Source organism: Hyperoodon ampullatus (assembly GCF_949752795.1).
Source record: "Hyperoodon ampullatus genome assembly, chromosome: 10".
Classification (NCBI taxonomy): domain Eukaryota; kingdom Metazoa; phylum Chordata; class Mammalia; order Artiodactyla; family Ziphiidae; genus Hyperoodon; species Hyperoodon ampullatus.
In genome coordinates, this window is record NC_136923.1 from 8,571,907 (window position 1) to 8,590,514 (window position 18,608).

Consider the following 18,608-nt stretch of genomic DNA (forward strand, 5'->3'; position numbering starts at 1 on the left):
AATACTATGGTTATGAAGTGTGTCAGAGTATGCCACCACCCAAGAATATGCCACCATGACATGTTGCTTTGAGCAGAAGGCAATTGAGAAGCAGCAGAAAGGAAAGCTCTCTGCCTTCCCCCATTTGCCTAAGTGTAGGACACAATTACAAAGGTGTCTGTCCCTCCTCCCCTCTCTATCCCTAGAAGTAAGTTAGTCTTCCTGTTGATGGAGAAGGCTGTGACTTAAATCAGCATAGCAGACTTCACTCTTGTTTACTGTGTTTTTCCTGGCCATCTCCCCATAACTGGCCTCCCACACACCTTTCTTTTTTTTTTTTTTTTAAAGTCTAGCTGAAGATGATATTTAAGCCAGTGTTCTAAGTCACCTCCAAGTGGCTTAGAGTTACTTATTTTTCTCTGGGTATCTTCCATATATACATGAGGTATACATGTTAAAAGACATCTGTTTGTTTTTCTCATGTAAATTTGTCTTTTGTTATAAAGCCCCAGCTAAGAACTAAGAAGGTTAGAAGAGAGATTATTTTTTCTTCCCTTACAGTTGTAATTTCTTTTAGGAAAACATTCTATTTTCCCTATAATTAGTAATTTTATTTGCTTAGTTTTCTATTTATCTGATATTAATTTATCTGTTAACTTTCCATGAGAAATGTCAGTGACTTTCTGTTACATTGAAACTCATAGATTATTTATCAACTCACTATTTTCTCCAGAACATCTTGCCTGAAGCAGCCCCCAGCCCTTTTCCAGGCTACTGTGCCTGTGCTTTGGGCCTCCTTCATAGCTACCCTGGAATTCCCTTTCACCAGCCTTCTGGGTATTCTCTCCTCCCTCCTGTGTCAGTTCACCTATTTCAGGATCCAAATCTGCCTCTTCTTTTTCCTTGTTTTGGTGGAATACATTTTTCCAGGCAAGTCTCTGGGGGAAAAAAAGGTATATGGAGGAATACTTTTTGAGTCCATACATATAAGCTTTAGTTTCAGGTTATCTTGCTTAAAAAAAGCTTAATTTTATGAATGAGTTACTTTGGTAGTTTTGTGACAATATGTCTTTCTTTAGCAGTCCTTTGGATAGATTTATCTTCATGAGTCCCTCTTTTAGAAGAGGAGAGAAACAGTGAAATCAATTTGAGGCTTAGTTGCAGATCTGTAGAAAGTGTATTTGATACAGAGTTGAATCAAATGAGTTTATTGAGTTACCTGCAGGTTTCAGGTTGCAAATGCTTTTGGTAGGTCTTCTTAATTAAGACTGAATTGCTCCAGTATGAGGTGGAATCTTAGCCTGAACAAAGTTACTTTACTTGCCTAACTGCCATGACAGACATATTTTGGGGATCTTTACACTCTTCACCTTGGTAAAATATAGTTTTATACGTTGCCAAGAAAAAAAAGACAAACCTCTAATGAACACTCTGGGATTACCTCCTGTAACTTTTCCTGAGAGCACCGGCTTAATCCTGTTAAGTAGGCAAGGCATTTTAGCTTAATATGTTCCTTTGTTTTTTTTATTTGGTTATTCATTAATTCAGTAAATATTTATTGAGCATCTACTATGTGCTAGCTGTTCTTCTAGGTAGTGAGTATAGAGCAGTGAGCAAGATACATAAATTTCTCGTCATGGAGCTTATATTCTAATAGCAGACAGATAAATAACAGTAAATCAGCAGATGATTATAACAATTTTAGGTGGCAGATGCTATAAAGGAGAGTAATTTATAGAAATTATGGGGGCATTAGGTAATGTAGTCAAGAAAAGGTTTTTCTTGAGGAGTTGACATTTGAGATGAGTCATAAGTAAAAAAAAAAAAAATCGAAATGGGCTTCCCTGGTGGCACAGTGGTTGAGAATCTGCCTGCCAATGTAGGGGACACGGGTTTGAGCCCTGGTCTGGGAAGATCCCACATGCCGTGGAGCAACTAGGCCCGTGAGCCACAACTACTGAGCCTGCGCATCTGGAGCTTGTGCTCCGCAACAGGAGAGGCTGTGACAGTGAGAGGCCGGCGCACTGCGGTGAAGAGTGGCCCCCACTCGCCGCAACTAGAGAAAGCCCTCGTGCAGAAACGAAGACCCAACACAGCCAAAAAATAAAATTAAATAAATAAAAAATTTAAAAATGACGTAAAATTAAAAAATACAAAACAAAACAATATTGCTAGCGGAACTTCCCTGGTGGCGCAGTGATTAAGACTCTGCGCTTCTAATGCAGGGGGCTTGGGTTTGATCCCCGGTCAGGCGCAGCCAAAAAAAAAAAAGAAAAATTGAAATGAAAATAAAGGCAGCCATTCACAGAGCCGGAGGAAGAGTACTGCAGGCAGAGGGAGCGTCAGGGGCAGAGGCGCTGAGGTAGACACCGCGTCAGCGTGTGTGAGTAGAGTGTAGTGAGCGAAGCGGAAGAGTGGTGTACAGGGAGGCAGGGCCAGGTCCCTGAAGGAAAGACCTTGTATGAGTGTACTTGGGTTTTATTCTTCCTGCAGTGGGAAGTCATTGGAGAGTTTAGAAAGACAAGTAATATGATTTTATCTATGTCTAAAAAGATGGCATCTGCTGAATAGATAATAAATTGTAAGGTGGCAAGAAATAGTAAGAAAACTAACCTAAAGGCTCTTCACTCAGGCGATATTTATGGATCACCCAGACAGTATTCTAGGTATTGGGAATATAACATTAAAGAAACAGACCAAGTCTCTGCCCACATGGGGCTTACACTCTATTGGGAATAGTCAGACAGTAAACAAACGAGTAAGATGTATCAGATAGTGATACGTGCTATGAAGAGACTTAAGGTAGGGATAGAAAGTGATGGAGCTGCTGGACCAGAAGGGCTCCTTTAAGAAGGGTGATGTGATGTTTCAGAAGAGACCTGAATGAAGTGAAGCCATTTTAGTAAATTAGGTCAGGGATGTGGCATTTCTAGAGTGGTAGCAAAAGTAAAATACACAATTCAAGGTAAACTTTCAAAGTAGAACCAATAGTACTTTCTGATGAATTTAATATAGGGGGGTGAATAAAAGAGGAATCAAGAATGACCCCTAGCATTTTTGGTTCAAGCACCTGGAGAAGTGATGATGCCATTTACTGAGATGGAGACCAGGGTGAGGATTGTGGATGGGGAAATGGAATCAAAATTCCTATTTTGTCTCTGTTAAGTTTTGGTTTCTAGTGGATATCCAAGTGGAAAATAGAATTAAGCATGAATGGATGAATCTATCTAACTAAAAAGACATGTGCTTTAAAATTGTATACTTAGATACAATTAGCTGGGAGAAGAGTACTGTGGGGAACAGAGCCTAAGGCTAAGCCCTGGGGCACCCCAACGTTTAGAGCAACAATTCTCAGTTCTCTAAGCCTCTGTACACTCTTAAAATTTGCCTAGGGCACCAAAGAGCTTTCATTTATGTGGGTTATAGTTGTTTGATATGTACCATATTACAGATTAAAGCTTGGGGGACTTCTGCTTCTGGCCAAGACAGAATAATTGGGACCTGATATACAACAATCCCCCCCGCCCCCCTCCAAAAAAAACAACAACCAACCATTGTAAATGGACAAAACATATGAAATAGTTTTCAAGACGTTAGACATTAGGTAACAAAGGAAAGGAATCTCTGAGAGATGGAAAAATTTATTATACGAGCCCTATAATAGAGTTTCTAGGCTCCAGGTCGGGCAGGGAGATCCTAGGCAGAGCTTGGAGGGCTCTGAGTTAAGGAGAAAGAAAGACCAGAGAAACTGAAGGAGCTGAAGTTTGCAAGACAGAGTGCAGAGAGGAGAAAGTTGCACTGAAGAGAGAACCCCGGGGATCTGCAGAAGGTCACCTTGTGAGTTCATTCAGTGCACAAAGTCTGTTCTCTACCATGAGATGAAATCAAATTAGAAATCAGTAACAAAGGCCTCTGGAAGATCACCAATATTTGGAAACTAAATAATACACATCCAGATAACACATGGGTCTAAGAAAAATTAAAACCAAGAAATTTCAAAAATATTTATTAACTTATTTAAAAACAACAATAAATTTATTATGTTCACATAAATCATAAATAGCATATTTTGGTAAAAAAATAACTTTCCCAGCACAGAAAATTCAAAGTAATTGGAGATTTCTACTCCTAGCCCAGATGGAATAACAGACTGTATTTACTTTTTTCCCTTAAAAGCTAGAAAACCAGATGAAATATATAAATCACTGGATTTTCAGATATTGGAAAAAGGTAGCACAGGACTGTTTCCCCCGAGAGAAAGAAAACAAATAAGATGGTGAGCTCTACAGGTCCAGCAGCTTGCAGGCAGCTTTAAGGTCCTGGGTGGGGGAACCTCAAAATAATCACTAAATAGGTACAACAATATAAAATTAACAATATCCTATTGAAATTACCAGGAATTCAAAGAAGCAAAAAAATAACATCCTAGAAAAGAGAAAAATCAATTAATAGAACCAGACCCAGCAATGACAGAGATGATGAAACTAGTAGATAAAAATGTTTAAACAACATTTACAAATATGTTCTTCGTATGAAGAAGGAAGAATGAGGGAGGGTCCTACTGAGTTGAGAAATGGACAGTATTAAAAAAAGACCAAAAAGGGAATTCCCTGGCAGTCCAGTGGTTAGGACTCCTCACTTTCACTGACCCAGGTTTGATCCCTGGTCGGGGAACTAGATCCCAGAAGCCGCACAGTGTGGCCAAAAAACAAAAACAAAAACAAAAAAACAAATGGAATTCCTTAGATGACATACATACTTGAATTGAAAAATATTCTGGCTGAGGTAAATGCAGATTAGGGAATAAATTGAACTGAATGAAAGGACATCATAGCAATGTGTATTGCAGCTAAAGCAATGCTTAGAGGGAAATGTGTAGCATTAAAAGCTTATATTAGAAAAGAGAAGAGGTTTTAAATTTGTTATCTATGCTTTCATCTTAAGAAACTAGAAAAAGAAGGGCAAATTCCATCCTAAGTAAGCAGGTGGAAAGTAACAGTGAAGAGCAGAAATCAGTGAAATTGAAGACAGAAAAATAACAGAGAAAATCTATGAAACCACAAGCTGTTTGTAAAGGTCAACAAAATTGGGAGCCCTCTAGCAAGCCTGATTAGGACAAAAAGAGAGAAAGCACAAATTGCCAATATCAGGAATAAAAGAGGGAGAATTACTAAGTATCCTGTTGATATTAAAAGAACAGTAAGGGAATATTATGAATAACTTCATGCCAGTTAGTGTGGAAACATACATGAAATGGACAAATTTCTTGAAAGACACAAATTACCAAACCTTACTCAAGAAGAAATAGATAAGGTTGAATAGCCCTATATCTAGTAAATGAATTGAATTTGCATCCCCAGGAAGAAAACTCCAGATCCAGATGGCATCACTGGTGAATTCTATGAAACACATAAGGAAGGAAATAATACCAATTCTAAAAAATTTTTCTAAAAAATTGAAAAGGAAGGAATACTTCCTACCTCATTTTATGAAGCTAAAGTTTCCATGAAAGTAAAAACCAGACAAGGATGGTATAATAAAAAGTTCTGACCAATATTCCTCATGAACATAGATGCAAAAATTCTTAACAATATTTTAGTAAATCAAATCCAGCACTACATAAAAAGGATAATGCATTATAACCAAGTGGAATTTATCCTAAGAATGCAAGATTGGTTTAATGTTAGAAAATTAATCAATATAATTCAGTGTATCAACAGACTGGAAAAAAAAACACTGTATAATTTTATAAGTAGATGCAGAATAAGTATATGTCAAAGTTGAACACCCATTAGTAATAAAAACTGTCACTAAATGAGAATTTCTTTAATCTGGTATAGCAGGGATCCCCAACCCCTGGCCATGGACCAGTACCAGTCCACGGCCTGTTAGGAACCGGGCCGCACAGCAGGAGGTGAGCGGCGGCCGAGCGAGTGAAGCTTCATCTGCCGCTCCCCGTCGCTCCCATTACCGCCTGAACCATCCCCCAACCCTGGTCTGTGGAAAACTTGTCTTCCATGAAATCAGTCCCTGGTGCAAAAAGGTTGGGAACCGCTCTAGTATAGGATATCTGAAAAACGTACAACTAACATCATATTTAATGGTAAAATATTGAATGCTTCTCTTCTGACTAGGAACAGGGTAGAGACGTCTATTCTTACCACTTTTGTTCAGCATTGTACCGTGGGTCCTTGCCAGTGTGATAAGGCAAGAAAGAGAAGTAATATTCAGATTTGAAAGGAAGAAATAAGAGTTTTTGTTCACAGTTGACATGATCATCTTTCACAAATAGTATGAATTGTAAAAGAAAAAGTGATAAATTATATTTCAATAAAATAAAAGCTTTTACATTCAGAAGACAAATATGAAGGGACTTCCCTGGCGGTCCAGTGGTTAAGACTCCGTGTTTCCACTGCAGGGGGCACGGGTTCGATTGCTGGTAAGGAAATTAAGGTCCCACATGCTGCGTGGTGCGACCAAAAAAAAAAGACAAATACGAAAATGAAGAAGCAAGTCACAGATTGTGAGAAAATATTGTAAAATTTATATTTGACAAAGTGCTAGTATCTGTATTATATAAAGAACTTTTAAAATTCAGTAAGTCCTAGGATGTATTTTTTAAAAGTGCAGATATTTAAACAGATCTTCAGAGGAGATACTCAAATACCAAATAACCACATGAAAAGATATGGTTATTTTAATGGCAAAAAAGAAAAAAGAAAAAAAGAAAGGATAATCCCAAGTGTTGGCCAGGATGTAGAGCTAATGGAACTCTCATACATTGTTGGTGAGAATGCAATATGATACAGCCACTTAGATAAACAGTTTAGTAGTCTGTTATAAATGGAAACATAAACCTACCTACCAGTAATTCTACTCCTAGTTATTTACCCAGCAGAAGTTAAAGCATATATCCACATCTAGATTTTTATTTTTATTTTTTTATAAATTTATTTTATTTTATTTATTTTTGGCTGTGTTGAGTCTTTGTTGCTGTGTGTGGGCTTTCTCTAGTTGCGGTGAGCGGGGGCTACTCTTCGTTGCGGTGCGTGGGCTTCTCACTGTGGTGGCTTCTCGTTGCGGAGCATGGGCTCTAGGCTCATGGGCTTCGGTAGTTGTGGCACACGGGCTCAGTAGTTGTGGTGCACGGGCTTAGTTGCTCCGCAGCATGTGGAATCTTCCCGGACCAGGGCTCAAACCCATGACCCCTGCATTGGCAGGCGGATTCTTAACCACTGAGCCCCTAGGGAAGTCCCAATAGTTTACTTCTTTTTAGAGCTGAATGACACTCTACTCTCTGGATGTACCACAGTTTATTATCCATTAACCTAACGAAGGACATCTTGGTTTTTTCCTCTTTCCATTTTTAATGCACTCTAGCACTTTTTATCCTATTCTTATTATTGTTTTTTTTTAAAAAAAATGCTGGTCTGGATCTACTAAGTTGTTTTCACAACCCACACTCTGTTTCAAAAGCACGGTCCCGTCCTAGGCTTATTTGTATGCAGTGGGAAAGATTCAAATGAGAGGGGGGAAATAGATGATAGAGTAAAGGATAATTGACATACTGTATCACTGAGAAGGCCTTAGTGATGGAATCCAGAGCATAAATTAGCAGTTGGCCCTTAATTGCAGCAAGGATCGCCGTTTCATGCTAACTGCCAGGAAGATAGATCATGTGTGCACAGATGAAGTAGTGGTAGTTGGAAGACGACAGAGTTCCTGTTAGAACTTTTCTGTATTTTCAAAGTAGTGTGAGCCCAACTGAGAAGGGAGTATTGGAGGTTTGGAGAAAGTATGAAGTCGACATTTTGGAGAATTGTAAAGCAAAGTTTACTTGAGAAATGTAGAAAAGTTGTACGATAGTGCTGAGTGCTTGTTTGAGACTTATGGTCATGAATTTAAAGTGAGGCTAGTCAGTTCAGGTTAAATGAATAAATCCTGAGTGAATGTTAGCCTTTACTATTAATCTGTTCTTCATCCATGTTTGCTGCGTGGGTGTCATAGGTAGCTGGGGAAAAAAGACATGAGATTTTACTTTGGGAGACACTGACTTCAGACTCACTCTGTGATTTAAAGTAGATGAGTATGTATCTCAGTGACATCACTTTAGAGGCTTGAGTCTGTCCCACTCTTGGGATCCTGGTTTTGGTGCACCCCTGGGCTCATGGGCAGACCCAGAGATACTCTGGCTGTAAAAGCTGCTCTACAAAAAGAGCAGGTGAGGTGGTCAGGGCATGAAGGGCTTGACTTGGCACTAGAAACGATTGTGGTATTTCAACTTGGTGAGGCAGAAAGGGTGGTATGATTCAAGTATTAAAAATCTTGAAGAGTATGACTTGGTTCATTGTGGGCTTATTCCTCAGCTCCTACCACTATCTGAACCACTTAAAACTTTTAAGAGGTAAATTCAGGGCACTGAGCCAGCAGAACTGAGACTTTAAAGTTCTCCCTGCCAAATGGCAGAACTCCTAAAACGAGGTGGAGAAATGAGTGGGAACAATTTTATTAGTGATAATCTCTTGGCATTGTTCATTTTTTGAGGGGTTATTGGACTTCTTGGGCCAAAGCCAAAGCTGTGGTTGCCATTTACTTTTTGGTTTCCAGCCTAGCTGTAGGGGTAATTAGATTTAAAAAGAAAATCTCTTCTAAACCTGGGATTTTATTACTTCAGAAGATAAAGTCATTAAGCCTCCTTAACTGTTATGAGATTACTTTAGCAGGTTTCTTGAGTCATTCTAAATCCACAATCCATAAGTACACAATGGAGGAGCCTTACTAGCAGGAGAAGCCTCACTAGCAGAATGGCCCAGGCTGATCTGCTTAAATTATGTAGACCCCATAGTGCTGTGTTACCCTTGCCTAACACAAACTACATAAGGATGGCACTGGTGGTAGCCCATTGATTCCGGGGAGCTGAACAAGTACAAAGTAATTGTTCTCAAATGTATAGAGTTAAATAGGACTTAAAAGAAATCACCTAGCTTGTATTCTACATGAGATCTCACCTATTTCTGTATAGAGTTAAATAGGACTTAAAAGAAATCACCTAGCTTGTATTCTACATGAGATCTCACCTATTTCTGAAGAGCTAATTTTTTCTAGTAATCTTTATGGGCAGCTTATATTTTGCTGAAATTTTAACCAGTCTCTTATTTAAAATTTACCAGACACTTTGCAACCCAACACATTAGTTTCACTGGGAGTTTTCATACACATACCATGCACATAAATATGTTGGAATTAGGAGCATTCTCCCTAATGTCCAAAGAACAGTCACATGTATAGATCAGGAATATTGAAATGAATATGCAAATGGAGGGAAAACTGGCTTTTTCCAGAGGGGGACGGAAGTCAATCGAACCTTCACCAGACAGGATTCTGCTTGTCTGTAGACAAGAATTGTTTTCTATTGTGGTCAGTTATCTACAATTTACAGAACTGTAACATAGCTCAAGGGCAGTGGATGACTGGAATCCTGGAAGGGTGGCTCTAGAAAATGCATAGTTTTCAACCGAAGCACAAATTTTCCCCTAAACCCAGTTATTCATGGTATTGCACTACAGGGAAAATGATGATTATTGGTGGAAAACAGTCTCAAAACTTTGACTACTAGCAGTATGAATCTTTCTAAAATGTATTTTTATAGGATCTACAACATCATTTTGGACCATGACTTCAGTGTTTAAGGTTGCTAGATAAGTAAGTACAGCCTCAGCTGTTTGAACCATGGTTCAGAATCACAAATAGATGTGTTCAAGTCCATGCTTGAATGACGAACGGCTACTCTTTATTGACTAAATTAATGTACATTAATAATGGTGACCTGGAGGTCAGGCTTAAATTATCTTCAGAGGTGTTAAAGTAGTAGTAAATTAAGATTGGTTAATTATAACATCCTAAGATAAGGTAGATTGGTGGTGGTGGGGATCTTAGATTATTAAAGGGGTTCTGATAGGAAACAGGCAAGAAATGTGAAGGAAAAAGGGGAAATTAAAGTAGATATCCTATGTTTTTATCCAACTTTCCTAGAAGCTTCTGCTTTTATACTCAGTTAATGTTCTTCCTCTTATTACTCGGTTGTGTCTGGGAAGTTAGAATGGTGTCTTTTGGTTATATTTAAGAAAACAGCATCTTTCATGCTCTATCAAAAAGCCTTTTTAAAAGAGTGGGATATGGGAAGAAACCTACAGTTGTGAACTAGGAATATCATGTTTCAAGTTTGTATCTGAGGAACGGGGAAGATATAAAAGAATGCCTCCTCAGCTCCCCAGGCCTTTTAAGTTCGTTGTGTGTCCAAAGAGTGCTGTTCTTGAGCAAGCTTGTGTTATTCTTGATGTTCAGTCCATCGGTTGTAGACATGTAACTTCTATAGTCCTTGATTTACTGAGAAGATCTTTTGAATTTCAGGTATAAAACATCAGAATGAATTTCAGCGTCTGGTGGATCAAGCCAAAAAAGGATATAAGAAAACTGTTGGAATGTCAAAAAAAAAAGTAACAGAAGAAGAAGATGAATCTACAGAAAAGCTATTATCTGTATGCGTGGGTAAGAGACTTTAACTAAAAACAGAAGTATATGGAATTTTATAACTTTTAATATCAAAAGGAAAAAACCAAAGGAATTTACTTTGGACTTAATTGGTATTTGAAATGGGCAAAAGTACTTTTAGACATATAGCAGTTGTTGGATGTAAACTAGGTTTATTACTCTGGGAAGAATGATCGTGGAGATGTCCTGAAGACACAGTTTCTAAAATCTGTCTTCCTTTCCATTAATGAGAAATCAGAAGTTTATTAGTTGTTTAAGCTTGAGGTATAGGATTTATTGCTGCAGATCCTTAAGTATCCTACAAAGAGAATAAATTATTTTTATTATAGGTCACTGGTATTAACTTTGGATGGAATGTTCTGCTAAAATATCTAAGGCTAATACATAGCACATTCCAAATTCAACCCATTTTAAAATTTGAGATTGATATTATATTTATGTTGCCAGGACTTTGGGCCAGTGAACAAAAAACAATCATAATGGAGGAAAGTGAACAAGAAAATTCTTTATTATTTTTTCTTTATTGTGATAAAATATACAAAACATATTTATCATTTTAACCATTCATAAAGTACAATTCAGTGGCATTAAGTACATTCACAGTGTTGTGTCACCATCACCACTACTGTACCCAAAACTTTTTCATCATCTCCAGCGAAAACTCTGTACCCATTAAATAATAGCTCTTCCACTTTCCCCACCATTGCTTGGTAATCTCTGGTCTACTTTCTGTGTCTATGAATTTGCTTATTCTAGGTACCTCATATAAGTGGAATCATATGTTATTTGTCCTTCTTTGTCAGCTTATTTCATTAAGCATAATGTTTTCAAGGTCCCCATGTTATAACATATATCAAAATTTCATTACTTTTTATGGCTGAATTCCATTGTATCTGTATACCACATTTTGTTTATCCATTCTTCTGTAATGGGTTATTTTCACCTTTTGGCAGTTGTGAATAATGCTGCTGTGTGCATTGGTGTTCATGTATCTGTTCAAGTCTCTGCTTTCCATTCTTTTGGATATGTACCTAGCAATGGAATTTCTGGTTCACATAGTAATTCTTCGTTTACCTTGTCAGAAACCACCAAACTATTTTCCATAGTGACTGCACCATTTTACATTTCCACCAGCAATGCTTGAGGATTCCAATTTCTCTATATGCGTGTCAACACTTGTTATTTTCCTTTTTTTTACTGTAGCTGTCTTGGTAGATGTGAATTTGTATCTCATTGTGGTTTTTTGATTTGTATTTTTCTAATGACTAATGATGTTGAGCATCTTTTTATATGGTTAGTGGCCATTTGTTTTTCTTCTTTGGAGAAATGGCTGTTCAAGTCTTTTGCCCATTTTTTAATTGGCTTGTTTTTTTTGTTCTTGTTGAGTTTTAAGAGTTCTTTAAATATTTTGAATATTAATCCATTATATATATGATTTGCAAATATTTTTCAGCTTTTTTCTGGGTTGTCTTTTTGTTTTCAGGATAGTATGTTTTGATGCATAGAGTGCTTTATTTTGATGAAGACCAGTTTATCAATTTTTTCTTTTGTTGCTTGTGCTTCTGCTGTTATAGCCATGAAGTTGTTGCAAAATCAGTGTCATGAAGATTTTCCTATGTGTTTTCTCCAAAGAGTTTTATAGTTTTAGCTCTTATGTTTAGGTCTGTGGTCCACTTTGAGTTAATTTTTGTATATGGTGTAAATAATGGTCCATCTTCATCTTTTTGCATGTAGATGATCCAGTTTTCTGAGCACCATTTGTTAAAAAGACTGTCCTTTCCCTGTTGAATGCTTTTGACATCCTTGTTGAAAATCAATTGACCATGTATGTGAGGGTTTATTTCTGTACTCTGTGTTCTATTTAATTGGTCTGTATGTCTATCCTTACACCAGCGCTATACTGTTTTCATTACCATAGCTTTGTAACAAATTTAAGAGTTGGAAGGTATGAGTCCTCCAACTTTATTCTTCCTTTTCAAGGTTGTTTTGGCCATTTGGTTCCCTTGAGAGTCCATGTGAATGTTACGATGGATTTTTCTATTTCTGCAAAAAGTGCCATTGGGATTGCATTGATTAGTTGCTTTGGTTAGTTGACATCTTAACAATATTAAGTCTTCTGTTCCATGATCACAGGATGTCTGTCATTCATTTTTGTCTTTTTAAAAATTATTTTCAACGATGTTTTGTAGTTTTCAGCATGCAAGTCTTTCACCTCCTTGGTTAGATTTATTTCTAAGTGTTTTATTCTTTCAGTGCTATTGCGTTCTTTATTTTTGTCCTCAGTTCTCTTGGTGTCATGTAGTACGTTGCTGCCTGAGTATAAGTATGTACTTCATGGTCTTTGTGAACGAGTTAAATTTGTTCATGCAGTTGTTAAAGGACATTGTCAGAGAGTAGTTGAGGTCCTGAGAAAATCTGGCTTAATATCTCGGATTAAGAGAATATTTTTGTTTATTGCCTGAATCTCTTTTAAAAATGATTGATTGCTTGTAGTCAGGGGTGGTGTATTCTTTGTGTATGTGCACATGAGTATTGCTCTGTCTGGGGTTCAGAGATGAGTGCTGCTGGTAGATAGCTGTGCATGAATGCGTGTGTCTGGGAGGGGTGGGGACTGTGAGAGAGAGGCAGACAGACTGGCACAGACCAAAAGGTTGGGCTTTTTTTTTTTTTTTGCCATATGCGGGCCTCTCACTGTTGTGGCCTCTCCCGTTACGGAGCACAGGCTCCGGACGCGCAGGCTCAGCGGCCATGGCTCATGGGCCCAGCTGCTCCGCGGCATGTGGGATCTTCCCAGACCGGGGCACGAACCCGTGTCCCCTGCATCGGCAGGTGGACTCTCAACCACTGCGCCACCAGGGGAGCCCAGGTTGGGCTTTTTATAGCGTCATACAACCAGTGTAACTTTTGCTCTTTAGAGTAAACTTGCTCATCAAAGTGCCAATATAAGTGAACAAGGTATGTGTCCTGTTAAGTAAAACCTTCATCTGTTTTTGTTACTTTACGTTTCTTTAGGGAGGTTTGATGTCGAGGCCTCATGTTTTCGGCTTTATTTGGAGTTCTGTCCTGAGATCCATGGGCAGATATAAAGGATAACTGACTTTCATTGCCCACAGTTGTTGAATGATATTTGTCTGCAAGAGGGAATTTATCCTGTAGAAGCTTATATAAGAGGGGAAGAAGTAGGAGAAGAATATAAATCAGGTGCAAAAATAAAAGGTAGTTTTATGTTGAATTCCTGCTCCCTGGTTTGCCGGCTTGATTGCATTCTCCCAGCCAGTTGAGTGATAGAGTTGCCTGGGTTCACCGGGTTTACTGGGTGATTGATTCCTCTCAACCTGGTCCTAGGTGTCTGTTTACAAGAGAATATCCTAGAGATCCTGGATGGTCCTCTTAGTTAACTGCTTGTTTCTCTTTCCCAGATAAACATTAGAGGGTACAGTTTTGTTTTGGTAATGAGCAGGCTTAGCGAAAGCCAGACAACATCAGGAGCTTATTTTTAGAAATTATACTCTTGTGTGATGTATGCTGTTCACGAGTGTAACAAAAACTTATAATTATTTCTGGAAAAATCTTGACCATATGGAGTTGGAAAGGTTTTTGTTTGTTTGTTTGAAGAATCTGTCTTATTCTTTTTCCATAAACTTTATCTTTATAACAAAACCTTGACAGTTCTTGTTGGTGTCCTTTGTTAAAGGTCACTTGCCTCCACAAGTGCATGAGTGATGTGTGAAAGCTCTTCTTCTCTGTGAGCAAACACACGAAAGGGGGCTCTATCCCAGTAGCACGTGTCAGGCATGTCAAGAACTGACTTGGTCCCTGAATCTTAAAGCCAGGACAAGTGAAGTCCCAGCAGAGCCCTGAAACACATCGTGAGGGAGGGGCCTGGACACTGAAGAATCCTGCACAGAGATGATTTTCTGCACTCATATTCACAGATATTTGGTCACATCTGCATGTCATATTCCTGCAAACACTGTGTCTGCATCCCCCCAGCTTTCCTGGGCCTTTATCTTTATCTGCAATAAGAGACCTCGGAAAGTGAGAATATGACAAGGGATGTGTAGAAATGTGACATGTGTTGGATCAAACAGATATATTGGTTATGTCGGATTAGTTTTTCTCTTCCCCAGTGAATATTAGATTCTATGTAACAGATTCAGAAAAATGTCCAGATGCATTCACTACCATTCAGCAGTCAGTGACAAATATTGTGGTTCTCTTATTAATTGAATCTTTAATCCTTTTTTGTCATGTTTCTTATGTTTATCACTATTCTCTGATCTGTGAAATATTCAGGAATTCTTTAGTAATACTGTAAATAAAAGCCTCATTAGAATTAAAAGGTTCTCCCTGCTCCTGGTTTTAAAGAACATTTTATTTTTGAATTAATTAATCTGGAAATACATTGCGTGGACAGTATAACCAGATAGCACCAGTGTAGTGCTAATTCTTATTCTCTGGCTGTCACTAGAGTTTTGGAATCAGTGTTCCATAAACTTCTATTTTACCAAATAGCAATATTAAATGTTGTGGCAGTAATAAATATACAGAGTTTGTAAATTTTAAGGTACTCTTAAATGTTTTTTTTTTTTCTTTCTTTCATTTCTTTTTTCCTTTTTAGGACAGGAAGATAATAAAATGAAATTTTCAGATATGCCCTCGGTAACAAACCACTTCCCTCAGTCAAAGCTGGACTCCCCAGGGAAACTAGAGCCTGACAGACCAGATGATTCTTCCATTTGTACTGATATTCAAGAGGAAGCTCCTTCTTCACCAGAGTCAGATTCATGCATTAGGTAAGAAACTTGCAGTAGTTGATTATTTTAAATTTCTGTTTTCTGTGCATGCTAAGAGACCAGCAAAAATAACCAGAAAATAGCTTTGAGGCCTGGTGCCATTCCTCATCTCCTTCCATTGTCTCCTGCTGCTTTGTAGGGTTCACAAAGGGTTCAGGGCAGGATGTGGGGAGTATGTGCAGCAGTCACTGGGGACTTTGTCTTCTGCTCTGTAGGCTTTTTTTTTTTTTTAATTATTTTTAATTTTTACTGGAGTATAGTTGATTTACAATGTTGCATTAGTTTCTGCTGTACAGCAAAGTGAATCTGTTACACATATATCCACTCTTTTTTAGATTCTTTTCCCATATAGGCCATTATGAGTATTGGGTAGAGTTCTTTGTGCTATGCAGTAGGTCCTTATTAGTGATCTGTTTTATATATAGTAGTGTGTATATGTCAATCCCAGTCTTCCAACTTTATCCCTTCCCCCTCCCCCCTTATCCTGTAGTAACCATAAGTTTATTTTCTGCATCTGTAACTCTATTTCTCTTTTGTAGATAAGTTCATTTGTACTCTTTTCTTAGATTCCACATATAAGCAATATCATACGGTATTTGTCTTTCTCTGTCTGACTTATTTCACTCAGTATGACAATCTCTCAGTCCATCCATGTTGCTGCAAATGTAGCCTTTATATAGATATTTTTCCTAGAGTTAGAAAAGAGAGCACGACTGGCAGTGAAATTTTGATCAAGAGAATGAGTGAAGGAGATAAACACAGCTATACTAGAAAGTAGAGGTGGCCAGAAAGACAAAAGAAAGAAAAATTTAATTGAGCAAATAGAATGGAAGGGGAACCTTTTACAATGAGAGATTTGGAGGTGAGTCATTTTTCCAAATTTTTTAAAAGACAATTTAAGAAGATGATATGTTTTTGAAAGATGACATAGTGTTGTGTTATAGTTACCATTTTGTGTTCTCGTGATTCACTTTATATGATAAATGCTACCCATGTTTCTACCTCATCTTTATAACTATTTTTAGTAGATGCAGCATTCTGTTGGGTTTCTGTACCGTAATTGACCAAACTTTTTAATTTCTATTGTATTTCTACATCTTCTCCAGTGTTTTTTATACTTACACACCTAAAGCTGTGGTAGAGCTCTCCCTATAGGAAGTCTTTTGTTTCTAATGAATTACTCCCTTAACTTTAGCATCATTTTGACCTTGGTAGGTGTTGTTATTGCCTTCTGAATGAATTGTACCAGTTTTAAATGCTAACAGCAACATGTTATTTAATCTTTGGTATTTGTTCATTTAAAAATTCTTCACAGTACTCTAGAATGATAGATTATGTCTAACCTAAAATATCAAATTAAGAAGAAAGTTTTTTATGAGAAGAACATACCCAAGGACCCTCTGCTTTCCTAGGGTTCTTGGAAAACAGCTTCAGGTTATTCAGAATCAAGTATCAGGAAGGGAAAATCTTCTCATTTTGCCCCAAACATTTTCAAGATCAGATCGGGATCAGTTTTATCCCGAGTTGGGTAAAGGCAGAACATACGGTAGCCCGAGTTTCTGCAAGACTGTGGCTCTGCTGCACAGTTACTCTGGATCAGGCCATTCCTGTAAGTTCATTGGGTAGTGTTTGTTTTTAAACACAAAACTTATCGGAGTACAGGGTAGAAATGGAGGAGAAACAGAGTTCAGGGAAATAAGAGTGAGTTTTTAAGCATAGTCACGAGATGCCCGAATGTTCTGGAATGCCAGGATGAAATGGGACATTTTTATAAATTTGAAGTGGAGGGTGGAATGGAGGAAAATGAAAGGGGAGACACATGGCAGCCAGATGTATTTTTATCTTGTGATGAGAGTGTGGGAAACAGGATGAGTTTGTTGGAGGTCTTGGCCTCAGACAGACTTATAGGGTTATTAAACCATTTAATTTCTTTTAAAGTAGGCTCTTATATTCTTCCACACTTTAACTAGTTATGCATGTATATATATCTACACACACACACACAAACACACACACACACACACACAATACACCCAATACACCCATGACCAGTGGAACTACCTGCTAATTGCGAATTTTTAACAGCTTTATTGAGATATAATTTATGTACCATACAATTCACTCATTTAAGTGACAATTCAATGGTTTTTACTGTGTTGCCAAAGTTGTACCACTATCACCACAATTTTAGAGCATTTTCATCACCCCAAAAAGAAACCTCATCCCCATTAGCAGTCACTCCACAGTTCCTCCCAACTCTGCTAGCTCCTGGCAACTACTGATCTACTCTGTCTCTATTGATTTGCCTATTTTGGACATTCCATATAAACAGGATCATACAATATGTGGTCTTTTGTAACTGGCTTCTTTTACTTAGTATACTGTCTGTAAGGTTTATCCATTTTGTATCATGTTTCAGTACTATATTCCTTTTTCTTTCTAAATTATATTCCATTGTATGGATATGCATTTTATTTATTCATTTATTAGTTGATGGATGTTTGGGTTGTTTCTAATTGTAGTTTTAACAAGGACAAAAATCATCGACTTTGTTTGTACACTTTGGAAGCTTAGCTTTAGAGACCAAATATGAGGATTTGCATGGCTTGCCTTGAGAAATCGGTCAGTGTCTGGTACTCATATCTCAAGTATAAAGAAGTGTTACACTCATTGTGAATACTAAATATGTTAAACTTTAAAATTTTAATTTAATTAAGTACCCTTTTATACCCTCCTTTTAATTTGCCCTGTCATTTTATCAGTCTAAGGTTTTTTACATTTAAAATGTTGAGTCTGGGGCTTCCCTGGTGGCGCAGTGGTTGAGAGTCTGCCTGCCGATGCAGGGGACACGGGTTCGTGCCCCGGTCCGGGAAGATCCCACATGCTGCGGAGCAGCTGGGCCCGTGAGCCATGGCCGCTGAGCCTGCGCGTCCGGAGCCTGTGCTCTGCAACAGGAGAGGCCCGCGTACCGCCAAAAAAAAAAAAAATGTTGAGTCTGTTCCTTATATAAGACCTAGAAACTCAGGCTAAAGGGAGAGTGGGAGTGCAGTGGTATTTGCTTTGATACCAGGGCAGACCACTGGGCAGCCGATTCCCGAGTGGACTGTGGAGGAGGAAGTGCGCAGGGGGAGCAGCCGTGGTGCAGCAGGAAAGTACAGGCTTACATTTGAGTGGCTTCGGGTCAGGATCTGCTGGGTGATTTGGGAGTCAATCTTTTGAAGTCCGTTTCCATAGCTATGAAAAGCATGTATAAATATCTTCTATCTCAGATCTGTTGGAAAG

At 38.1% G+C, this 18,608-nt stretch overlaps 1 protein-coding gene across 1 annotated transcript in view; it reads left to right on the forward strand.

Moving 5' to 3' along the window:
• Positions 1-18,608, forward strand: part of RAD18 (RAD18 E3 ubiquitin protein ligase) — a gene marked incomplete at both ends in the record, with an annotated part of 107,705 nt that overhangs the window by 58,026 nt on the left and 31,071 nt on the right. Inside the window, 2 exons of the mRNA XM_079713932.1 lie at positions 10,390-10,527; positions 15,152-15,326. Coding sequence (XP_079570058.1) covers positions 10,390-10,527; positions 15,152-15,326 — 313 coding nt within the window. The remainder of the gene's footprint in view (positions 1-10,389; positions 10,528-15,151; positions 15,327-18,608) is intronic.